The sequence below is a fragment of the Cygnus atratus genome, chromosome 2 (genome assembly GCF_013377495.2).
Source record: "Cygnus atratus isolate AKBS03 ecotype Queensland, Australia chromosome 2, CAtr_DNAZoo_HiC_assembly, whole genome shotgun sequence".
Lineage (NCBI taxonomy): Eukaryota > Metazoa > Chordata > Aves > Anseriformes > Anatidae > Cygnus > Cygnus atratus.
The window spans coordinates 142,373,255-142,393,936 of NC_066363.1; the positions used below are offsets into that span (position 1 = coordinate 142,373,255).

Consider the following 20,682-nt stretch of genomic DNA (forward strand, 5'->3'; position numbering starts at 1 on the left):
GACCACACAGGCGGCACACAGATAAGGGTTATTTATCACACTTCCTGACGCGACAAAAACCCCGCTAAAACTCCTGAGAGGGCTGCAGACCCCGGGCGGTCGGGCAGCTGCCGGGACAACCCCACGCCTCCGCGCCGCAGGGCGGCCACGTCAACCCGCCCCGCCCCGCCCCGCTCCAGCAGCCGCGGGCGGCGTGAGCCGGGCGGCCCGGGCGGCGCTGGTTGGCGGGGCCGGGGGAAGCGGCGCGGCCGGAAGGGGCGGCCCAGTCGCCCCGGTGACAGGAGGCCGAGATGGCGGCGCGGGAGGCGGCGGCGAGCGCCAGGCTTTGAATGAGGGGCGGCCGGAGGCTGCGCTTTGGCCGCCTCGGCGCCCGGCGGCCCCCTGGCCGGGACAGGTGAGCGGGAGGGGGCCGCCATTTGGCGGAGGGGTGCCCGCTTCCACCTCGGGCACCGCCGGGCCGGGGAAAGGGGCCGGGGGGTGTCCCAGAGGCTGGGACAAACGGGAGGAGTCGGGGGCACAGTCTTGGGTCGTGCTGACAGCAGGCGTGCATAACGAGCCGTGTGGAAGTTGGGCAGTGCACCTCTAAAGGGTCCGGTTCCTGTAGTCCAAAGGTGGACGGCTTCCTCTGGTGTCTGTGCGGTCCTTGGAAAACTCAGCCCTGGGCCGGTGCTGGGGTGCTGCTTCGTGGTCAGCGATTCGTGGTGCCTCCGTGGCACGTCTAATGAAAAATAGCACAGCGTTCTGCTTTATGGTCCTCCTGGCTACTCTGGGAATACTGGCGAGCTGTGTAGGGACTTCTTCAAGCTGTCTCACGCAACACGACCAATAGTGTATCACGACTGTGAAGTATTGAGGCTTGTTGAGACACCAGATGTTGCAAGATGATTTTGTGGTAGTAGTAAGAGTACGTTAATTTATGTTTCTGGCTTTCAGTGTGAATACAGATAACTTAAGTCCAGGATGACCAGTAAAGACTGTGGCACAACTGGGGTATCATGAAGTCTGTGTCTGAGAACCCCAGTGCTGCACAGGGAGATACGTGAAGTAGTGCCTTGTGTCACAGATTTCCTATATGACCAAAGTTACTTCCTGTATGACCAGTGTAGTATCATGGGATTGCACAGCTTCCATCTCTATATTCTGTGTCTGTTTTTCAGAAGACAGTAGCACATATAGATAACAAATTATCAAAGAATGACTGTACCTAGTCAGTGGACTTATATTTTCTGGTTTCACTAATATTACCTCAAAAACCAGGACGCATTCTAGTTCAGAACAGAAAGCTTCAAGATATTGTGTTAACAAGATTGGAACTATACTCAGCTTCTTCGAGAGGAAGGGGTGAGATGAGGTGATATTAGTCTAGAAGTTTTACAACTCCAGGATAGTAGGTTTAAAAAGAAAAAGTTTAAGCTCCAGTCTGTAAACAGTTAGGTGTCTAGGAATGATGTAGGTAGGGCTAGTTTCTATGTTTACTTATAGAGACAAATACATTCTTTCTTAAATTTTGGCATCTTCTGCAAAAGATTGTCTTAAAATCTCTTCTTGGATTTGAACACCTTGGATGACTTGTCTCACTCCCCCAAGTCATAGGCAAAGTAGTCTTTTCTCCCAGCTACCTCGTAACTTCCTATTTAGGGTTCTTACACTGAAACTTAGAACATCAATGTTGAAACTACAGTTCCTTAAGGACATCCCCGTAACCACCCGGATGTAGACAGATTCTACTCTTCTAATGCCGTAGTAGCATGGCTACTACAAAATGTAGTAATGCTGCCATTTCATCTATCCATTTATCAAAATCAATGGTAGAGATGTTGACCTAGTTGTTTTTTTCCTCCTGCCTCAGTGCTCCCAATATTATGTTTCTACATAAAGCGATTCAAAAAAATAAAGAAGGATCAAATCATACAGGAAGAGGGGAGTGGAACATCTTCATTAGGTTACAGAATCACGGTTACTCTCTGAAGTGCAGGAGATGCTGGTTTTGGCTTTCAGTACCTGGCTGAATGCTGCTCCTGAATCATTACGTTGCTGTTTTAAAAAGTCAATGTCTTTGTACATCTTTTAATGTACACGATTTGGAGGAGGGGTTTTGTGCTTGTAAAGAAACACTTTTTTTTTAATGCATTTTTACTAATCTTCATAAGGTTCCATCTCCCTGTAAATCTACTTGGTCATCTTCGGACTAATGTGGTAGCACTGCTTGTTTAAAATTTTATGTAAATTGGACTTCTAAGAAACCTTATTGTTGCCACTTAAACTTTGGACTAATCATATGGTGCTTTTTGATTTTATCAGCTGTTTGTTCTAGCGCAGACATGCTGGTTCACTGGTGCTCTTGTGGAGTTTTGGGGCTGACACGTGTGAGTACCCAAGGGCACGTTAGTCTTCTGTACCAGGAAATGGATGTCTCATTTTGCCTTAGGAGGTTTTTTGTGGTTACTCATGTAAATATGTTGTTGGTGGGGAAACGTTCAGTTTCAGTCAAGTTATTTTTAATTTTGATTTAGACTTCTTCCCTTGGCTATTTAATTAGCTGTATTTAATGCATGGAAAAGCCACTGTTTCCAAGGTGTCTTCATGTATTCATTGCAGAGTCACAGATGAGCTGATGTGAAAGAACGTGCAATCAACTCACAAAGCAGTGGTAATTCGAGACAGAAATTCCATTCAGAAGATGATGATATCTCAAGAAAACGACACAGCACAAATCAGTCAGCATTACAAGTAGAACATGGGAGCAACAGAGGAGAGGATAGGTGCCCTCTAATATTAATCTTCTGACATCGTTTTAACTGTTGGAAGGACATGAGTTCAGTAAGAGGGGAAAAAAAACTAAATCTTTAAAACCATTTGAGTGCCAGAAAGTGACTTTGTTTTAGAATTGGCTCTGTCTCTTGAGATATTGCTTAAGTAGTGTTTGTGTGTGCAATTAGGTATAAAAGAGGAAGTGCTCCTGCAGACGACGAGGTGCTCGTTGCACGGTGACGGCCAGTGAGCATTTTGTCTCTTGCACCTTAGCTCACATACTCAGCTGGACGGTGTGTGCCTCAGGCTGGTGCCAGCGAGGTCCGAGTTGCCAGGAGCTCTAACGCCGCTGCAAGTTGAGTGCAGTGTAAAAGTGTTTCAATAAGTTTCTGAACTTTCCCTCCCTTCCCTATATTTCCTTTATTGATCCATAAAATGTTTCCAGGGCTAAGTTGCCTTGGGCTTCTCACTTGTCTCTGTGTTTAATGTCTTGCTGCTACCATGCTCTAATCTTTTTGGTACACAACTTCCATGTGAGCAATTGCTGTAACTTCTTACCAGTAGAAAGCAGTATGAGCTACGTGAGTCAAACTCCTGCTAGATGTGGTAACTTTTACAAAATTGTTGCACTGACTGCTGAAATTAAATTAATTAGGATTCACGTCCTGATTCACTTACTTCTATCTATTGCAATGGAGCTTAAAAGTTCAGTTGACAGTAAGTCTGATAAATGTTATACATTTGAGGCAACGTTAACGGGAGAAGGAAAACTATCCCATGTTACAAATGGGAAGCTGAGGCATGGGGCATGATACATGCAAAGCTGTGTCAGGCTGACAGATTATCAGATTTTTTGAATTCTAGTCCAGTGTTTCACCTCTGCCTCCACCTGTTAAGAAATGTTTGAGGATTCTTGCTGGAGCACTGTCACTCCGTGTTCTGTCTCAGTGCTCTACGTGGCTGTGCATCTCTTCTTCCCTGGGCTGGGGAAGGACTGACAACAGAAATAGAAGGAACACCCTGTTTTACCTAACAAGTCTCGTCTCATGTTATCAGGTGAATTCAGTTTGCACTAAACTCAGAAAATGCAGTAACACAAATGCTTCAAGTGCTGTTTTAGATGTCTGGCAGGGAATGCTTGACGTGCCCTAATCTTGAACCAACTACTTGGTTTAAGATTCTTTTTACCTAACTTTTAGCATATTGGCAAAATTAATGCATATGCATTGCTTCACATCTTAATTAGCTGTAGAAAAACTAGATACACTGATAAAAGTACCTTTTAAAGCTGGGTGATTGCTGGCAGTACTATGTCTAGTGATTCCTTGCTGTTGCCAGAACTCTGGCTGCGGATCTGACGACTTGAGCACAGGGCTTAACTTAATTGAGGAGGTTACAATCAAAGCTTAGAGCAGAAGAAAGCAAAATGATACTTGCTGTCTTGAAGGGCTTGATGCTGCCATAGTTAAAGTGGAACGCAGCTCAAACACACGCGTGCAGCATGTGGCTGTGTCTCGCCCTCCTTCAATATAACGCTGCAGTTCCTGCGTGGCACATAGGAAGCGGAGCAAGGAGTCACCTGAGCGGTGAGGGGAATGAAGGTAGCTGTTGAACCCTGCTGAACAGGCGTGTGGGTGATAGTGGAAGTGTGTGCTGCCACGTATAGGAATGCCCTGGGGAAAATGCAATAATTTCTGGTGACTAACAAACACTTGTCAGCAGTGAACTTCAAGAAATTGTGAGCTAGACTGTCCTTGTGGATTCCGTTTTTTTTTTTTTTTTCTTAAAACTTAGGCAAAAATAATATTGAGTCTAGAAATTTTTGAGTAATAGTGCTTCCTAAAACAATCTTTTCAATCAGTAGGGTGTTTTGTTTTGTTTTTAAATTTAGGATCTGCCTGGACTGTCTAGCTTGGCAGTTCAGTAGGCTAAACAGTAGGAAAGTTGGAAAGTTGCTTTACTCTTTGTAGTGTTGAGTATCTTTCTACTAACTCCCTCTGACCCCTGAGCCAATAGAAGAGTGAATTTGGATGGAGAAGAATGGAATGAGCTTCTAAATAACCTTCCTTTCAGAAAAGACGTACCTTTATTCTTATTTCAGCAGGTCTCCTGCTCTTCATTCCTGAAATCCCAGGTAGATGGCTTTTAGCTGCATCTCTTTAAAGTAACAATTTCTTTTGCCAATTAAGTGCTCCTTTGCAGTAATCTTTACCTTTAGAATAGAGAGCTATCCATCCAGTTGCCGCCTGCTGTTTTTTTCACTAGCTTCCACTGTTCCTAAATCCTTCACATTTTTGACTGCTGTATTATCCTGTCACGTAGATATTGTCCAAATCGCTTATGCCAGAAGGTGAGGAAGGGCATGAGTACAATACCAAATGATAGTTCTGTTTTTAAATCGGAAAGCTAAGTGTGTTGGCTGGTGTCTGATGTCACTACTTTTTGTGGGAAGTTTGACTCTTTCCTGTTCCTGTTAGGTAAAAAGCCCGTTTGATACCCACTCTTCTACAAAGAGTCTCCCGTGAAATGAGATTAAGACAAGGCCAGTATCGAGGTAGAGGTGAAGTGTGTCCCACAAGGCCTTTCTGCTGAGCTACAGCTTGGTAGCATGGTCTGTAATTTGGTGGTTATATTATATATTTGGTGTAATTTTGGTGGTTATGCAAAGGCTTAAGCCTTTAACCCTGCACAACTCTTCAGTAGCAAAAATTCCTTTTCTGGACTGTACGTGAAGTAGTATTTCCAGCACCATATTACTATGTTTAATACTAGTTATCTAGTAAATGAGCACCAATAAAGTAAATCTGAGCTCTGTGAAGCTCACAAATCCCATGATGTACTTTTTAATAAAATCCTCAGGGCAGTATTGGAGCAGCCTACCTAATGACCCACCTTCCTGACTCTTCCTAACTTAAAGCCTGGAATATAAAAAGTGATTTAAATGCCATAGCATATTTGAAATCAAGCTGTCCTTCCATGGAATACTCATGGCCTGAGGAAAATGTCACAGGGCTGCCTTCTCTTCTCACCAGGAGGTATGTTAAACTGGCATCAGAAAATGTTGTTACAAGTGTAGCTGTATATAATTAAAAGCTAGTTGTGAAGCCTAACCTCTTCTTCCTTACTCTGAGATCTTCACCTATAGAAGAAAGAAAAGGGATCCTTGAATTACAGTTTATTATTCAAACTGGGTCTATACCTATTTGAGGGGACCTGTTGGAATAAATATGATATATTGAATACGAATTACCTAAATTCTCTAATTGACTCTGAAAAATAGCAACCAGCATTGGTGGTTTCAGCTGAAGATCAATTTTTGTTTGTCTGGGTTTGTTAGCATAATCTGGGCTGTCACAGGAGCATTGATGTATCCAGGGGATTAACTTGTGCTGTAGTGCACATCGTGTGAACAGGATCCTTCTTTCCTGATGATCTTTCAGTGACATTGGTCACTAAAATAAAATGTTTGTTCTCATCACACATTTCCAATTAAAATCACTGGAAACTTTAAACAGCCGCTTTTAGGTTTTGACTTAATGCTGATTTCATGTACATTGATAATTTGCATATGCAAGGACTTGCTCAGGGAGGTGTGAGCTTCTTACTGGTCATAATTCCTTTCTCCTTGCATTGTTAGTGTCTAAAATAGATCAGTCACCACAACTGATTGGCACTTTAAAAGTGCTTTTAATTGTGTCTTTATCTATGATTATGTGCTGTTTTTTTAAAGGCTGTACACATGAGGTGCTTGCATTTTTTACATCAGTGAAATGTCCAGATAGTAGGCAGGCAGAGTCTCTGCTCCAGGTACCTCCTCTCTTTTCTTGCATGAATGTAGCTTCACAGAATGCTCCCTGTTTATGAGCAACGAAGGAAATTGGCTTTAAGGGCTATAAAGATATATAATGCTCTACATCTAACTTTTATTTTTTTCTTTTGCAGGAAGGGTTTCTCATCATGGCCATAACACAGTTTCGGCTCTTTAAAATCTGTACTTGCCTGGCAGCTGTGCTTTCTTTTATTAAAAAGTTAATATGCAGGTAAACATGTCTTAATTTGGTTACCTTTTCTGGTTTAATTACAAGTTCTTTCTCTTTTTTCTTTCTCCCCAACACATACCCACCTCTTTTCCTAATTCTGGTTTTGCTGCTGATTGCAAAACAATCAAGAAGGATACAAAATAAGTCAAATTCACTCTTTAATCTGCATATACCTGCGGAGTTCAAAAGTCTGTGTAGTACAATTGTGAGTCCGTGTATTTTTGTGTTATGATAGCTCTAATGGGGATTGTTTTCTGAACAGCTATGACAGGGTTTAAAAATTGCCTTTTAACGTTATCCTCTGTCAAATGACTAAAAACTGTTCACGAATTTTTTAAAAAGGATTTGGCAAGCGATATTTTATTTTTAAGAGGTTCACCTAATGGCAGCATCCACCCAGTCATCAGTCAGTAGGCTTTCATTGTAAATATAACTCATTCTCATCCTGCTTGGTCAAGAAACAGTTGCTTGAGATGCTTGAGACTTTAGGTTCTTCTGCCTGCTAAAGGTTCATACAAATGTTTAGCGGACAGTGATTAGTTTCAGAGAACTGCTTTTTTCTTTTTTCCTTTTTTTTAATGAACATCTTACAACTTACAAGAGAAAGCAAAAACACTCAGTGTTCTTTTGAGTTGTAAATTCATGAACACAGCAGGGTAGTATCTAGAAGCATTACAAAAAAAAGGACAAAAAAAAACACACATCTGTATCTATCCAGATTTATGGTTATATATTAGTAGGATTCAACAGTACCTGATGCTGATCTTCTCAGATACGGTGCCATCTTCTGGACTACTTTTCCTTCTCATCACCCTTACAGGATGTTGTTTTATTTAAACAATTAGCAGTCTGAAGAAATGTATTCTTCTTCTGTGTATGATAACTACTACCTTGCCACTGAGATTAAAGCATATGCAGAGTATGTGGTAGACACAAAATAGCATCTGAATTGTTTTTTGTCCTGTTCACCTTTGCTCATTGTATGAATAAGAGGAAGCTTTCAGCTCGTTGTTGGTAAATTCACTCCACATTTGTTGAAGTTTTAAAAAGATGCATTTTAATGCTGCGTACAACTTAATAGCTGTCAGCTTTAGTTTTGTGATTTGAATTCTAAATTAAATTAAGAATACTTGCCATTCAAGTTCTTAAAGAAGTCAAACACTGAGTTGGTATGATTTCTGTAACATATATTTTTATATAAGTTTCTGTAATATGTGGACCTTTAATCAAAGTGTTAAGGTATCTTTTATAAACAGTACTGTCACTGCACCTAATAAACAATTTTCTTCTTTTTCAATTTCTGAGTGAACTAAATCATCGCAGTGAACAGGCGAGGAACTGGTTGGGAGCAAAAAGTAGGAGAATCTTTCTTCTCTTAATAACAGTTAGTCAAAGGAATGAAAATTTAAAACTTTCACGTAAGCGAGTTAGTTGATCAAGTTGGTTCGGTCCGTTAACCACAGAGAGTTCTTCATTTTAATGTCAGCTGCAAAGCATAGTTTAATAAATTTTGTTTTCTTATAATGCACCCCTGCGTATGAGTAAGCTTGGTAACCAACAAATGTGATTTAATTAAATGTGCATTTTAATTTGATGGATATGAGCTGGTACTTATTTGGATTACACATTTTAGTTTTTAATTTAAACAAGTGCCTGCAGAGACTGTGCATCTCTCTAGTCAGCATAAAGCCTATGCAATGCACTTGGCATTTTTCAGTTAACTTTCTTTTTGATGAACAGCAGCCTGCTTGAATCCACTGTTTCCAGCAAACAACAGGTATAAATACAAAATAAGGTGAAATTTCATTCCGTTTACAGTCTTCATCCTGCTGACAAATCTGGATGCTGCTAATTATTATAGATAAACAAAACCAAGAAGCATTGAGACATTTGGCCTTCAGAGCAGTGATCAGTGTCTGTCTAATGGTGGTTGGGAAGCAGCTGTTTCCAGGCTTGGGTTTCTGTTAGAGACATCGACAAAATCTAGTCAGCCCAAGTATCAGAAGTTTCTAATGTGTTTGAGGGGGCTTTGTTTTTCTTTTTGTCTGTTACAGAATCTAGCGTCAAGTACATTAAATATTTTTATATGAAGGGAAGATTAAAACAGGTCTCATATGACTGCATATGTAAGTCAAACAGGCCTACAACAATGACATTTTTGTTGTTGTTGACACCGCAGTAGTAGGTTACCTTTTGTATGAAAACTTCATTTTTTTTCAAGGATATAATCTGAAAATTGTGCTTAAATTTGGTTGCCTAAGTAGTCTTTTTTATAACGGAACCTGCTCAAAGATTGAACCTATGCATATATACTACATAGGATAGAATTTAGGATTTTGTCCCCTATCTTGGTTGCCTTATACTTAGTAATAGCTTTTTCTGAGCTACATTTATTTTAATTTCTTAACATTGTAGAGACTTCAAGACTTGGACAGCTGTAAGTTTCAGTCTTAAAAATCTGAAGCAACTAAGATTTGCTTTCTCTTGAAGACTTCTTGCAAGTGAACTAAACTATGTAGTTTTTAAAAGAACGGTTTCTAAATGGGCTAGAGTTGATTATATGAAGTGAAAATTTGATGATAGCACCTGATCTTTCCTAAGGAGGTATAATTTGATCCAAAAGTAGGAAAAAGATAATCTAGTCACTCACCAGTGTGCAGTGGACCTTGTATTACAAGCAATTCAGCTGTTCTGATGCGATGGTGGAATGTTCTATAATAATAAAAATAATGGACGTGAACTCCAAGTGGCAGTTCCCTGTGGCATTCTCATCAGTATCAATAAACAGGTCCTTGTTCTTCCAAGCTATCAAGGTCCAAGGTCAGTTAGGTGACTGTCTTGATATAGGAGCTGACGTGGGGAGAACACGAGTGTCAGTCTCAAATTCATTCTCGTGTGTTAAAAGCTTTTAAGATATAGCAAATGTCAGCTAAAAATATTTTGTTGTGATTTTTTTTAATGTCATTAAGTAAATATTTGCATTATTAGCAATGCAATAGTGTTTGTCTTCAATTAAAATTGATACAGTTGCTGGAACACTTTCACTGCAACACTGTTCTTTAAGTAGAAGCATGTATTGAGCAGAAGCTGTTGACTTGCATAATCTTGTGCTACCTCTCTTTAGACTTCAAAGGAAAAATGCTTTAGAGGGGCTTTCAAATCGAACAGCTCGACAAACGATTTGTTAAACGCAGCTTAACGCCTCGGGCCAATAGCAGAATTTCTCGGTTTCCAGTGGAAATGGTTATCTTTGAGCTAATACAGATCTGTAGCGTTTGCTTCTTTAGCATTGAGAATCTAAAAACTGTAACTGACTATATGCAAATAGCTGATTTAATTCATCCCTTTTCAAACTGGCATAGAAACAGAGGAGGAGCAACTCTTTAAGAAAAATGTGAACAGTAAATGGTGCTTTGAAATTCGTGTGAACCCCGCTTTAAATTCATGATGAAAGTCCTTTGTTTAGCAGGCTCTCTTACCAGCAGTAGACAGTACTGAGTTAGTTTAAGCACTTAATGTTTTAGCCAGACTACTTGCAGCAGTGCTGTTCTCAGACTTCCTTTTTTTTTCTTTTTTTTTTTTTTTTTTTAAACTTAGTGGTCATGTTTTCAGAGCTTGGAGGAATCCTACGTTTTTCTTTCAGGTCTGGAAGAGGGCGAAAGTTAAGTGGAGACCAAATAACTTTGCCAACCACAGTGGATTATTCATCTGTTCCCAAACAGGTAATTGCTTCAGTGGTAGGTAACTTAATAATTACTTAACAGAGTGATCATACCAGTTCTCTTGTCTTAGCAAGATACAGTAAGACACATTTTTACTTGAAATTAATTTGTACCATTCACTTCTACAGCCAGAAGTAGAAGACTGGTCTTCATGGGATGAGGATGCACCCACCAGTGTAAAGATTGAAGGTGGCAATGGTAATGTGGCAGCTCAGCAAAACCCTTTGGAACAAATGGAACCTGATTATTTCAAAGATATGACACCAACTATAAGAAAAACTCAAAAAGTAGGTATTGAGCTTTCAACTATACTTACTGAGGGCTTTCTATGCTTTAATATAGGTTATAAGTAAATTGGCAACCTACAGATAGTGCTTCAGGCAAAATTATGCTGTCCTGTTGAAATGAGAATAGATGCTGATGTCTAGTCTAACCTGGCTGATTAAAATGGTGACTTTCAGACTGATACTGGTTCGTGTTTACATCATTAGTCTTACAGTTCTTGGAAATTTATGGTGAACTTCATAGTCTAAATGTTCTAGGAAGTATAAAAGTGAGAACCCTCACCACACTTTTAATTCTGAAAATAGAACCATTGCACTAAGGTACTTGTGCTCGTACCTCTTTGTTATTTGAACAGAGACATTCGATGTCCTGCCCGTACTGATGTTTGATGTAGCAACACTGCTGCTTCAGAAAGCAGTGGGTACCTGTTTTACCAGGTTGTGTTGGGGTGAGTGGTATTAGGGAGCTGATATTTCAAAATAGCTTGCTCTTCAAAGATCAGATATTTGGAGAAAAAACAGATGGGTATCTCCACAATAGTTTTAAATCCATGAACTTTTTCTAATTAAACTTCTGGTAATTGCAAGTTTTGTTTCCATGTGGAAATATTCCAGTTGGGTATCTACAGGGCTTTGAGTCGATTGGAAAGCCTTTTGCACCATGAAGGCAGTCAAGGACTGGAAGAGGTTGCCTAGGGTGGTCCAGTCTCCATCAAGACCCAACTGCATAAACCCTGCGTACCTTTGTCAGCCTCAGAGCTGACCCTGCCTTGAGCGGGAGGTTCATGTGGAGACCCCCTAGCCCCCTTCCAACCTTAATTCTCTGGTGCTCCGATGAACTGGAGATGTTATTGGGGTCAATTTTGTCTATATTTGGGGTCTGCAAGATTGTGTGGAGTAGAGTCTTCTGAAGATTCTGGTCTCACAAAATGTGGGGGGCAGAGGAGGACTGGGGGAGAGGGCGATTTCTCCTTTGTTTCCAGTGATGTTTTCTCTTTATCGATTGAGCTTCTGGTATAGCATAAAACTCAGGAAGAGTCCATGCTGCTTGAATATTGCTATACTGGTTTAGTTTAAACACATCTCTAGGATTGACTGCAGGCACCGTAAAGACCATTGCTGCTAACTTGGCCCTGTTACCAACCTGTAAATATGAATTTGTATGTGCAGTTTCATGGTGTCAGGGCTCAGTATGAACCCCAAGGTCTGAGGTGGAATCCTTTTGTGTTCCTGCTCATATCTACAATGTGTGGAAATGGAATTTCAGTCAAATAACCACATCTGCCATTGCCAAACGAGATGGTCTAGTCCTGTTTGCTTTCTTGCATTGCTGCTAGTGTTCCTACAGGCAGTGAAATGGGGGATCTATGTCTTTTGGAAGCAGCAGGGGCTTAAAGTAGGCTAAACAAAACAACTGAGTAGGCTCATGTCTTGAGGTCAAGACAGATAAGGGATACACGATCTTAGCTACTGTGTTAAGCCTGTTAACTTGCCTTTCAGGAGAAGCATTAGTGCACGTTTTTCAGCCAAATTAGCACAGAGCTTTATCAGTTGCTGTGACAGTGAGTTGCACTTCAACTACTGAAGCTTAGGTTGTCTGCACAGCTGTGCTGTTGAAGTACCTGGAAGAGCTCGTGTTCCAAAGCAGTACAGCTGTCCAGACAGCACTGCCCTCAAGAGTAGTATCTTACTTTCCTCTCATGGAAGCAGGGTTTCTCCAAGGAATATCTCATGTAATTGGTAGCTCAGGTGAATACTGGGAGATGTGGCTATTGGATCTCTCCTGTTTTGTGCCCTTTGTGTGTTTTGATACAGTCATAGGTTGTCAGAGTGCTTTGACCTCTCTTTTTGTTCCTTTTTTGAATATTTTCAGATAGTTATTAAAAAACGAGAACCTTTAAATTTTGGGATTCCAGAGGGAAATGCGGGATTCTCTAGCAGATTAGCAGCTACACAAGATATTCCTTTTATTCATCAGTCTGTAAGTATGCTCTAAGTATTGATCTTTTATTTGACAGGTAAATGAGTTCTTAGGAGAAGGAATAATTTGCCTAAGATACATGTTGTGGAGAGCAAGAGGAATAGTTGTGGAATAATATAAATTATTTTAAAATTGAATATGTGGTTCAAAGTAATGAAGCAATTGATCTAATTCTAGTTTATTTATTTGACTGTGAAGCTTAACAGATCAGTGTTAAAAGGTAGAAGCTTCCAAGCACCTGTATACTAGCAAATCTTGTAAGCCACTGGCTTACATGTGTTTTGGACTCTACACAGTAAGTTCCTAACAAAAGTTTTTTTTTTTTTTTCTAGGAAGTCAGTGGGTTTTCTTTGCTTTGTAATCTTGAACCCATATTTAACTTTCTGCTTCTCCCTCCTCTTTGTATAGAGCTTGTCTTCTAAGAGTCTCCTAATTTTTGCGCTTTAGTCCTTGCTAAATAGCCTGGCTATGCAACAGCCTGGCTGTTGGAGATGCTCATTTTTTCTTCCTTTTTGCCTTCTTTAACAGTGCTTCGTTTAATGTACTGCACAAAGTGGTCTAGGCAGAGAGCAGTACAGAATGGTCATAACACTTCCTTAGACTGTCATAATGAAAATAATTTGGAAAAGGGCTCTAGTGAGTAAAAACAGCATTCAGGGAATAACATTGGTCTGTCCATGCAACTTCCAGAAATTTTTAATACAGTCTACTCAGTTCACCTCCTCGGCTTGTCGTCTTCTTCCTAAAAATGCACTCTAGTACTTCCTTCTTTCCTTTGTTCCACAGCACCAGGATCTAAAAATCTATACTAACAATATAAAGGCAAAAAGTCAGTATTAGAACATGAACAATAAACTGAGAAGTACTGTCATATCTCAGATGTGTCTGGAAGTCTGAAGTATCAGGGTTAAAAATAAGTGTTTTTATCTTTTTTTTTTTTTTTTTCCCACATGAGTAGAGTTTTTCTTGTTTTGTTCCAGCCTGAACTGGGAGACTTGGATACTTGGCAAGAAAATACTAATGCCTGGGAAGAAGAAGAAGATGCTGCCTGGCAGGCAGAAGAAGTTCTTAGGTAAATGAAAATAACATAGCACTACAAAAACTTTTATGCAAAAGAATCAAGTGCAGGTTTGTTTTCTGTAGTACTTCTGTCATTCTCAGTGCCTCACAAAATTCGTGTGAATACCTCATCAGTTTTGTTCTTCTTTTCCATTTTAAGAAGTTGAAGAAGTACAAATGGTAGCAAGGTGCAGGTTGAGTTGAAGCTAATTGCACGCGATGATTTGAATTGGCGGTGACTTCTGTTAACCTGTTTCATTTCAAGGTTTTATCAAACTTTAGGTGCTTGTTGCATGATCAGATAACCTGCCTCAGATCGCTCCAGCTTCCTAACCTGCTCTCATTCTACTCAGAAAATCACAAATCTATGGCTTCAGTGAGACAATAGTGACAGTGGGAAATAAAGGCATGATGTTTTTAAAAATCATTCTAAACCTGTGAATTCTTTAAAGAAAAAATGTATTTTTTTCCAGATAGAAGATTCTGTAGAGCTATTTATTGTACCATTATTTGGGAAAATGTACTTTCCAACAGTAGAGTAAGACAAGAGGGAGGTCATACATCAGAAGCATACTTTTAATGCGTTAGTGGTGGATGATAAATTCAACCTATTCTAATGCTGTCAAACTTACATTGACATTCTGGTTAATATCTAATTAGTTGGTTTTTGTTTTTAGCGTTATTACTGAAACTGTTTCAAGTCTGTATCACAGAAGCTACGTGATATATCTGAATGTTGTTTCTTTGGGTTGTTTTTGTTCCAAGGATAGTGCCTTTAAAGAACATCAATAGGCTCGGTAAGATCTTTAGTCTCAAAAGTGCAGTCTATTGAAATTCAACCTGTGATGCACCAGACAAAGAAAACGAAAGGCAATGAAAAATCCTGCTTATTTTGAATTGGGAAATGCCACTGCTTTTGCTAACTGCAGAGGCTGCATTGTGTTTTACTGAACCCTTACCACATTCCATTAAAGATCTTGGTTTTAAGACTATAAAAACAAGTACCGAAGCTTTCCCGAGCGTGGGCTTGTCTTACAGAAATTAGGTAGTAATAATCTAGTGAGTGCATGTGTGTTTATTTCTGGAGTGTGAAATTGTCTGTGCAGTGGATTTTCTTGGGATGGTCCAAGGTGTATTTTCTGCCAATTGTCAGTTTTGTGCTTTAGAGTACTTAGTGAGAGGAGTCACTCACATGGAAATAGCAGTGGGGTTTTCCTTCAGCTCTGTTTTTCAAATTATCTTATTTGGTAGAAGCTGTTCTGAAGCTTTTGGCCTGACATATTTTTACTATGGAAAGACTTCAGCTCAAGTGGTTAGTTTTCAGAGGCTTCCTCCTCTGCCCCACTAAAAAGTGTTGAACTTTACTTGCTTTAGTAGGGATGTATGTGTCCAAATATTTCAAGTGAACAGAGCACGATTAGAACTGTAACTGTCTGTATTACATATCTCTTGGCCTACTATGAATGGCCACCTCAGTACAACTGATCATTGTCTGAGTTGTACCCCAGCTGTGTGAAGTAAAACCTTTGTTTTATTCAGGACGCATCAAATTACAGTGGTTTTCTTTAATTGTGGAAAATGCTGGCTGATATTTAGCAAGATCGGTAGGAAATGCCTTCCGGGCTTACAGTCTCTCTTGCAGTAGGTATCTGTGGTGGGATTAACATCTAACTTTTGACATAAAGCTTAAGTATAGTACTTGATAGGCCTGGCTCTGTTTTTTCAGCAGATTGTGTAGTAAGGGAGTGATCTGGTGTCTGTTCTTAGTGCTGTAGAGACTGCAGCATGATCTACAAAATAATCTGAAGATTTCAGATGCTAGTTGGTGAGCAGCCTCCCTGATTCTCCAGAATGCTGATGCTGATTCTGCTCCAGCAGCGCTTACTGAGGATGGTGTGCGTAGAAAAAGTAAGAATCTCCCTCAGCCAGCTATGTCTGGGTACGTGTTGGTGCTCAGTCAGTATTCAGCAGTGTCTCAGACTAGAATAATTTTTCTGTAGCAATGGAGTGCTGCCCAATCATGCAAAAATGGGCTGTGGCCTCTTAATAGCAGGGCAGACTGTATCCTGTGTTCTCCCTGGTGACTTAATGTGCACCACAACAGTTGAAGTAAGCATGTGTAGTAAGCCAAATGCTTCCTGGAAATCCAAGCGTGCTGGAAGACAGCGCTGAGGAGTAAGCCACCGTTGTTGTCTGAGCAGTTCCTGGAGTCTGTTTCTTGCCCGCTCCCCAGCAAGTTCTGGGCTGGTAGCGCTGAAATCTTCCAGTCAGTGACAAATCAGTGTGGTGGATGAAAGCTGGATTTTCATTTTTCTTTACAATTAATTGAAGTTAGATAGAACTTTGCTGCTGCAAATTGTAGATACCTGTATGTACCTTTAGACTTTCTAATACCAATGAAGTGTTCGTTTTTTTTTTTTTTCCCCAATGGGAACAGTTAACATAAATGGTCCTTGCTTTAATAAGTAGCTAAGTGTAAAATATCCAGTGTGTGAGAGTATTTTTTGTACTCTTTAATTGCGTTGAAGGAAATTAAAAAAAAAAAAAAAAAAGTGAAATGAAATCATTCTTCTTAGTTTTTCAGAATGCATACAGTAAGAAAAAAACAAACACAACCAGTGGAATGTCTGCTAACTGTTCTGGTTATAAGTTCTGCTAACCAATGAGAGAGGTTTAGGTTTTTTTGGACATAACTAGTGTTAGCAGTGCAAAGCAAGACTGGCATCAATAATGAATACTTTTCTGGTTTAAATGACTGGTATCGTTCCATCCAAACTCTGCTGAACTCCTTGCGTTGGAGCCCAGAATAAGTGAGTCAGATGTGGCTGTAGTTTGTCATAGGCTCTTTATTGAGAAATTGAACCTTTCTGAGCTCGAAAGGTTGTAGTAACTTTATATTGAAAATAAGTAAAAAGTTTGGAGTAGATACCAGTGTTTTGAAGAATGACCGAGTAAAAGAGCAGTAAAAGGTAATCACTTCTGTGGTAGGCTACTTGTATGTATTTTCTGGTGACTTCAGTACCTCTGTCTGAGATGATACAAAGATCTCTTCTCATTTTGACTTAAGTCCAATAAAATCACTCAGCCAGTAGAGGGCACAGAAACCACTTACAGGAATCTTCACTGTGCAGTGTTCTGTGTTGTACAGCTTATACAGGAGGAAGAAACATGATCTGCTATAAATTTCCTTATTTCACAATAGCAAGTGAATAGCAAAATTGCTTAACACCTCTTGTGGCCTTTTTTTTTTTTTTTTTTTAACTCCACTGTATCTTTTTGGAACTGCACTGTCTCTGTGCTTTTTGCCCTCTTCTGCATCAGTTCAGAGGTATCAGAAATATTAAAAGAAAAAAATAAAATAAATTTGGGCTTCCATTAACTTCAGTAGAAATGGGAGGTAGATTCTGATGTAAATGATTGATTCCATTCTTCCATGACAGCAGGGAGGTGTATTAGAGGATAGCAAAACTTCTAGCCATTAATAATCAGTCAAATGAAACTGTGGAGGTATTAAGTACAGTTCCTCTCCTACCACCGTCCAACACAAAGGTAATATGTAGTCTTGTACCTCGAATATTTTGCTTTATGTGCACAGTTTGTCCATAGCTGACAATTTACCAAAGAAAGTTGCCTCAGTTGAGGATTCTTTTTCAGGGGAGGTTCAGGTTGGAAACGAGGAGACATTTCTTCTCAGAAAGAGCAGTCAGGCATTGGGACGGGTTGTCCAGGGAGGTGGTGGAGTCACCGTCCCTGGGGGTGTTCAAGGAAAGGTTGGACGTGGTGCTTAGGGACGCGGGTTAGTGGGTGACATTGGTGGTAGGGGGATGGTTGGACCACATGATCTTGGAATTCTTTTCCAACCCTAATGATTCTGTGATTCTATGATAGTTTTTAATTCTGAATGTTTTACAGACTTGAGTGGACATGCACAGATAACATGTGTTGAAAGTTAACTCCTTATTCTCTTGCCAATTATACTTCTTTATTCTCTTATAATGAGCTATTCTTTATTCTTACTGAACCCGTTAAATTTCTCCTTTTCAAATTAATGAGGCTCCGTTTTTTATTTTTAAGTCAGCTTGCAAACAGCATGGCATTTTTTTTAAATATCTAGTAAGCTGAATGCAAAGCAGGAGTGACCTCTGAACACTGTTCTATTGCTGATTATGAAGTACAGGAGCGAGCTGCCATGTGTCACTTGGAATATGAGCACTATAATGTGTCCCTGAGCAATAGAGTACAGCACGGAGCCTGAGCAAGTGAAAAGGAATGTTAAAAGTTACCATCTCACTTGGTTACATGGAAAATGTTCATAGCACTTGCATTATAAAGAGGACAGCTACTGATGCCTCTGCTGAGGAAAAGGAGGGGCAGAACTCCGTGTTCTAGACGAGTCAAATTGTGTTGCTCTGAATTTGAAAAGACAGGTTATCTTGTTATTGTAGCACTAGATTATTTTTTTTCTAATTAGTGTTGGGCCTTATAATTGCCCAATACTTGCACTAATTATCCTGAATCTTTGAGAACTGAGTGACTTTCAGATTGTAAATCTTAGGGGGGTGGTTGGACCAGATGATCTTGGAGGTCTTTTCCAACCTTTATGAATCTGTGATATTTGAAGGAATATTACTGCCTAAGACTAGATTAACCTGAGAAAAGACCTTTAGCATGACCAAAGAGTAACTGTTCTGAACCTAACTATAGTCGACTGAGGGTCTGTTTTCTATTAGTTATAATAAGCTAGTTATTGACTATGCTGAAAATTGGACTCCTGTTTTTTTTTAGCAGTTCATTTTTTCTCTAATTACAGGCAACAGAAGATAGCAGAAAGGGAAAAAAGAGCAGCAGAACAACAGCGAAAGAAGATGGAGAAAGAGGCCCAAAGGCTAATGAAAAAAGAACAAAACAAAATTGGTGTAAAACTGTCCTAACAGAAACGACGCATCGATGGCAGTGCCAGTGGGAAAAGAGAATTCCAGCTCTACAACATGCGTATTGGTATTGATTTAAGTATTTCCAGGACTTCAACACACTGCTCAATTTCAATGCATTCTTCAGGTCATTCTTGGAAGCCAGAATTCTCCCAAAGTATCTTGAACTGCTAGTAGATGATTCTTTAAGGAGGAAAAAAAATCACAAAAAAACAAAACACACACACAAAATCATGCCTTGGTGAAATGAAGTTTCCTACAATAGTTCTATTCCAGTACCCTTCTTTGCAGCAAAAGTGATTGAGCAAGGATGTTGATTGAGAGAGACTCCTAATGAACAGCTCAAGCCTAGCGAAAAGAATGTAAATATTCAGTGGTGGGGAACCTACTGTATTGTCTGTGCTTACCTGAAACATGTAATTAAACAGTTTTAAATAACCCTTTGCTTCCTACCTGATATCAAAATGTCTGCTTTTGCCTTTTTATAAAACTATCTATAAATACCTCAGAGTTTTCCGTTGGAGAGGTTTTGGAGGGAGTCCTGATGATGCGGTGCCAGTATTGTGCAGCAGCAGACACAACCCCGGTGTGATACCACTGCTGTTCTAGCTACATGTGCAGAGCACAGCACCGTATGGGCTGCTGCAGGGAAAGGTGACTCCATCCCAGCCAGACCCAGGACAACATCATGCAGAAGAAGATGACTTGTTATGGGTGACCTGTGGCTCTACGTGTACTCCTGGTGTGCTGCGGTAGAGGACAGCTTACAGCTGAATGCTTCGCTGGGTTTCTCATGACTTCGTCACTTGCAGCTTCCTGTGTTACCGCACCCATTTACAACACTGCGGTGGCTACAGGCAATGGTATCGCTGCACAACTGGGGTGTGTTCTGCTCCCTGAGTGCAGGGGAGTGATTTAATTGTTTCTTTGTATTGGTAAATTTGTATTTCTTGCATAAACTGTTACTTCCTGCAGTTAGGAAAAAAATCCTGACATTTCCTATCCATTGCATAGGTAGTATAGTATAGTTGAAAAAAAATCTTCATATTAATAAATTTAGTTTGGAAATCCTCAGTTCAGTTACCAGCACTCCTTGGATTCCATTTATGTACAGATAGACTTCAGTGGTAGGTGGCACTGGCACAGGCTGCCCAGAGAAGCTGTGGATGCCCCATCCCTGGAGGTGCTCAAGGCCAGGCTGGATGGGGCTTTGGGCAACCTGGTCTGGTGGGAGGTGTCCCTGCCCATGGCAGGGGGTTGGAGCTGGATTGATCTTTATGGTCCCTTCCAACCGAAACAGTTCTGTGATCCTGTGCTGTTATCTCTGAACTCATGGTTCAGGTGTATGGGTTTTTATCTTGTGACAGGTAAGTGAATTCTCACTTCCGTGCCTGAGGCTTGTTCCCCACACATACAGGGAACAAGGAAGTTGTGAAAGAATGGGACTGGTTGGGGGCTTGCCTATGGTGTGCCCAGAAAAACAATTTCTAACTAAGTTGCAGGTTCTGACACGGGTTTTGCTTGAAAGATAATTAAGATAGCAAGGTGGTAAGGCCTTAGTGACTGGAAAGTTCTTTACAAAAAAGTTTATTCTGCTTGTTGTGTTCCTTAAAGTCTTGCACAAGTTGACTGATTTGACAGAAATTTCAAATGTGAAGTAAGTCCTTGGGAACTGTCCAATTTCAAAATGCATTTTAGAAGGCAACTATATTCACTTTCATGCTCGCTTTTTCTGTACAAGTGCTCTGACTGGAGCAGAACAGATGGCTACGTGCTCTGCAGACTAAACAGCTGCGTGGCAAGTAGATCTTAGAGCAAGCACTGGTAAAGCACCTGGCTGGCGAATGGGGGATAAGGGGAATGGCTGGGAATAAGATTTAATAAAAACCCCTGCCTGTACTTTTAACCACACTG

At 40.3% G+C, this 20,682-nt stretch overlaps 1 protein-coding gene across 12 annotated transcripts; it reads left to right on the forward strand.

The window, feature by feature from the left end:
• Nucleotides 1–244: 244 nt before the first annotated feature.
• On the forward strand, nucleotides 245–19,206 carry EBAG9 (estrogen receptor binding site associated antigen 9). 12 transcript variants are annotated; one of them, XM_035546201.2, is made up of 10 exons: nucleotides 258–394; nucleotides 2,599–2,650; nucleotides 2,940–3,118; nucleotides 5,611–5,786; nucleotides 6,694–6,791; nucleotides 10,435–10,513; nucleotides 10,642–10,800; nucleotides 12,671–12,778; nucleotides 13,759–13,850; nucleotides 18,648–19,206. In XM_035546201.2, exons 5-10 carry the CDS (start codon nucleotides 6,709–6,711, stop codon nucleotides 18,766–18,768), a joined length of 642 nt encoding a protein of 213 aa, XP_035402094.1. In that variant the 5' UTR covers nucleotides 258–394; nucleotides 2,599–2,650; nucleotides 2,940–3,118; nucleotides 5,611–5,786; nucleotides 6,694–6,708; the 3' UTR covers nucleotides 18,769–19,206. The 12 variants fall into 12 exon arrangements, with proteins under 12 accessions (XP_035402107.1, XP_035402115.1, XP_035402106.1 ...); XM_035546204.2 differs by lacking the exon at nucleotides 2,599–2,650 and having other exon boundaries at nucleotides 306–394; XM_035546211.2 differs by lacking the exon at nucleotides 2,599–2,650 and having other exon boundaries at nucleotides 341–394; nucleotides 2,940–2,997.
• The last annotated feature ends 1,476 nt before the right edge of the window (nucleotides 19,207–20,682 follow it).

Bases quoted from the DNA above. Each gene is read 5' to 3' on its own strand.
- EBAG9 (XM_035546214.2), top strand. From the start codon at position 6,709: ATGGCCATAACACAGTTTCGGCTCTTTAAAATCTGTACTTGCCTGGCA. The intron at 12,779-13,758 runs GTAAGTATGCTC...GTTTTGTTCCAG, and splicing joins TTCCTTTTATTCATCAGTCT to CCTGAACTGGGAGACTTGGA. The intron at 13,851-18,647 runs GTAAATGAAAAT...CTCTAATTACAG, and splicing joins CAGGCAGAAGAAGTTCTTAG to GCAACAGAAGATAGCAGAAA.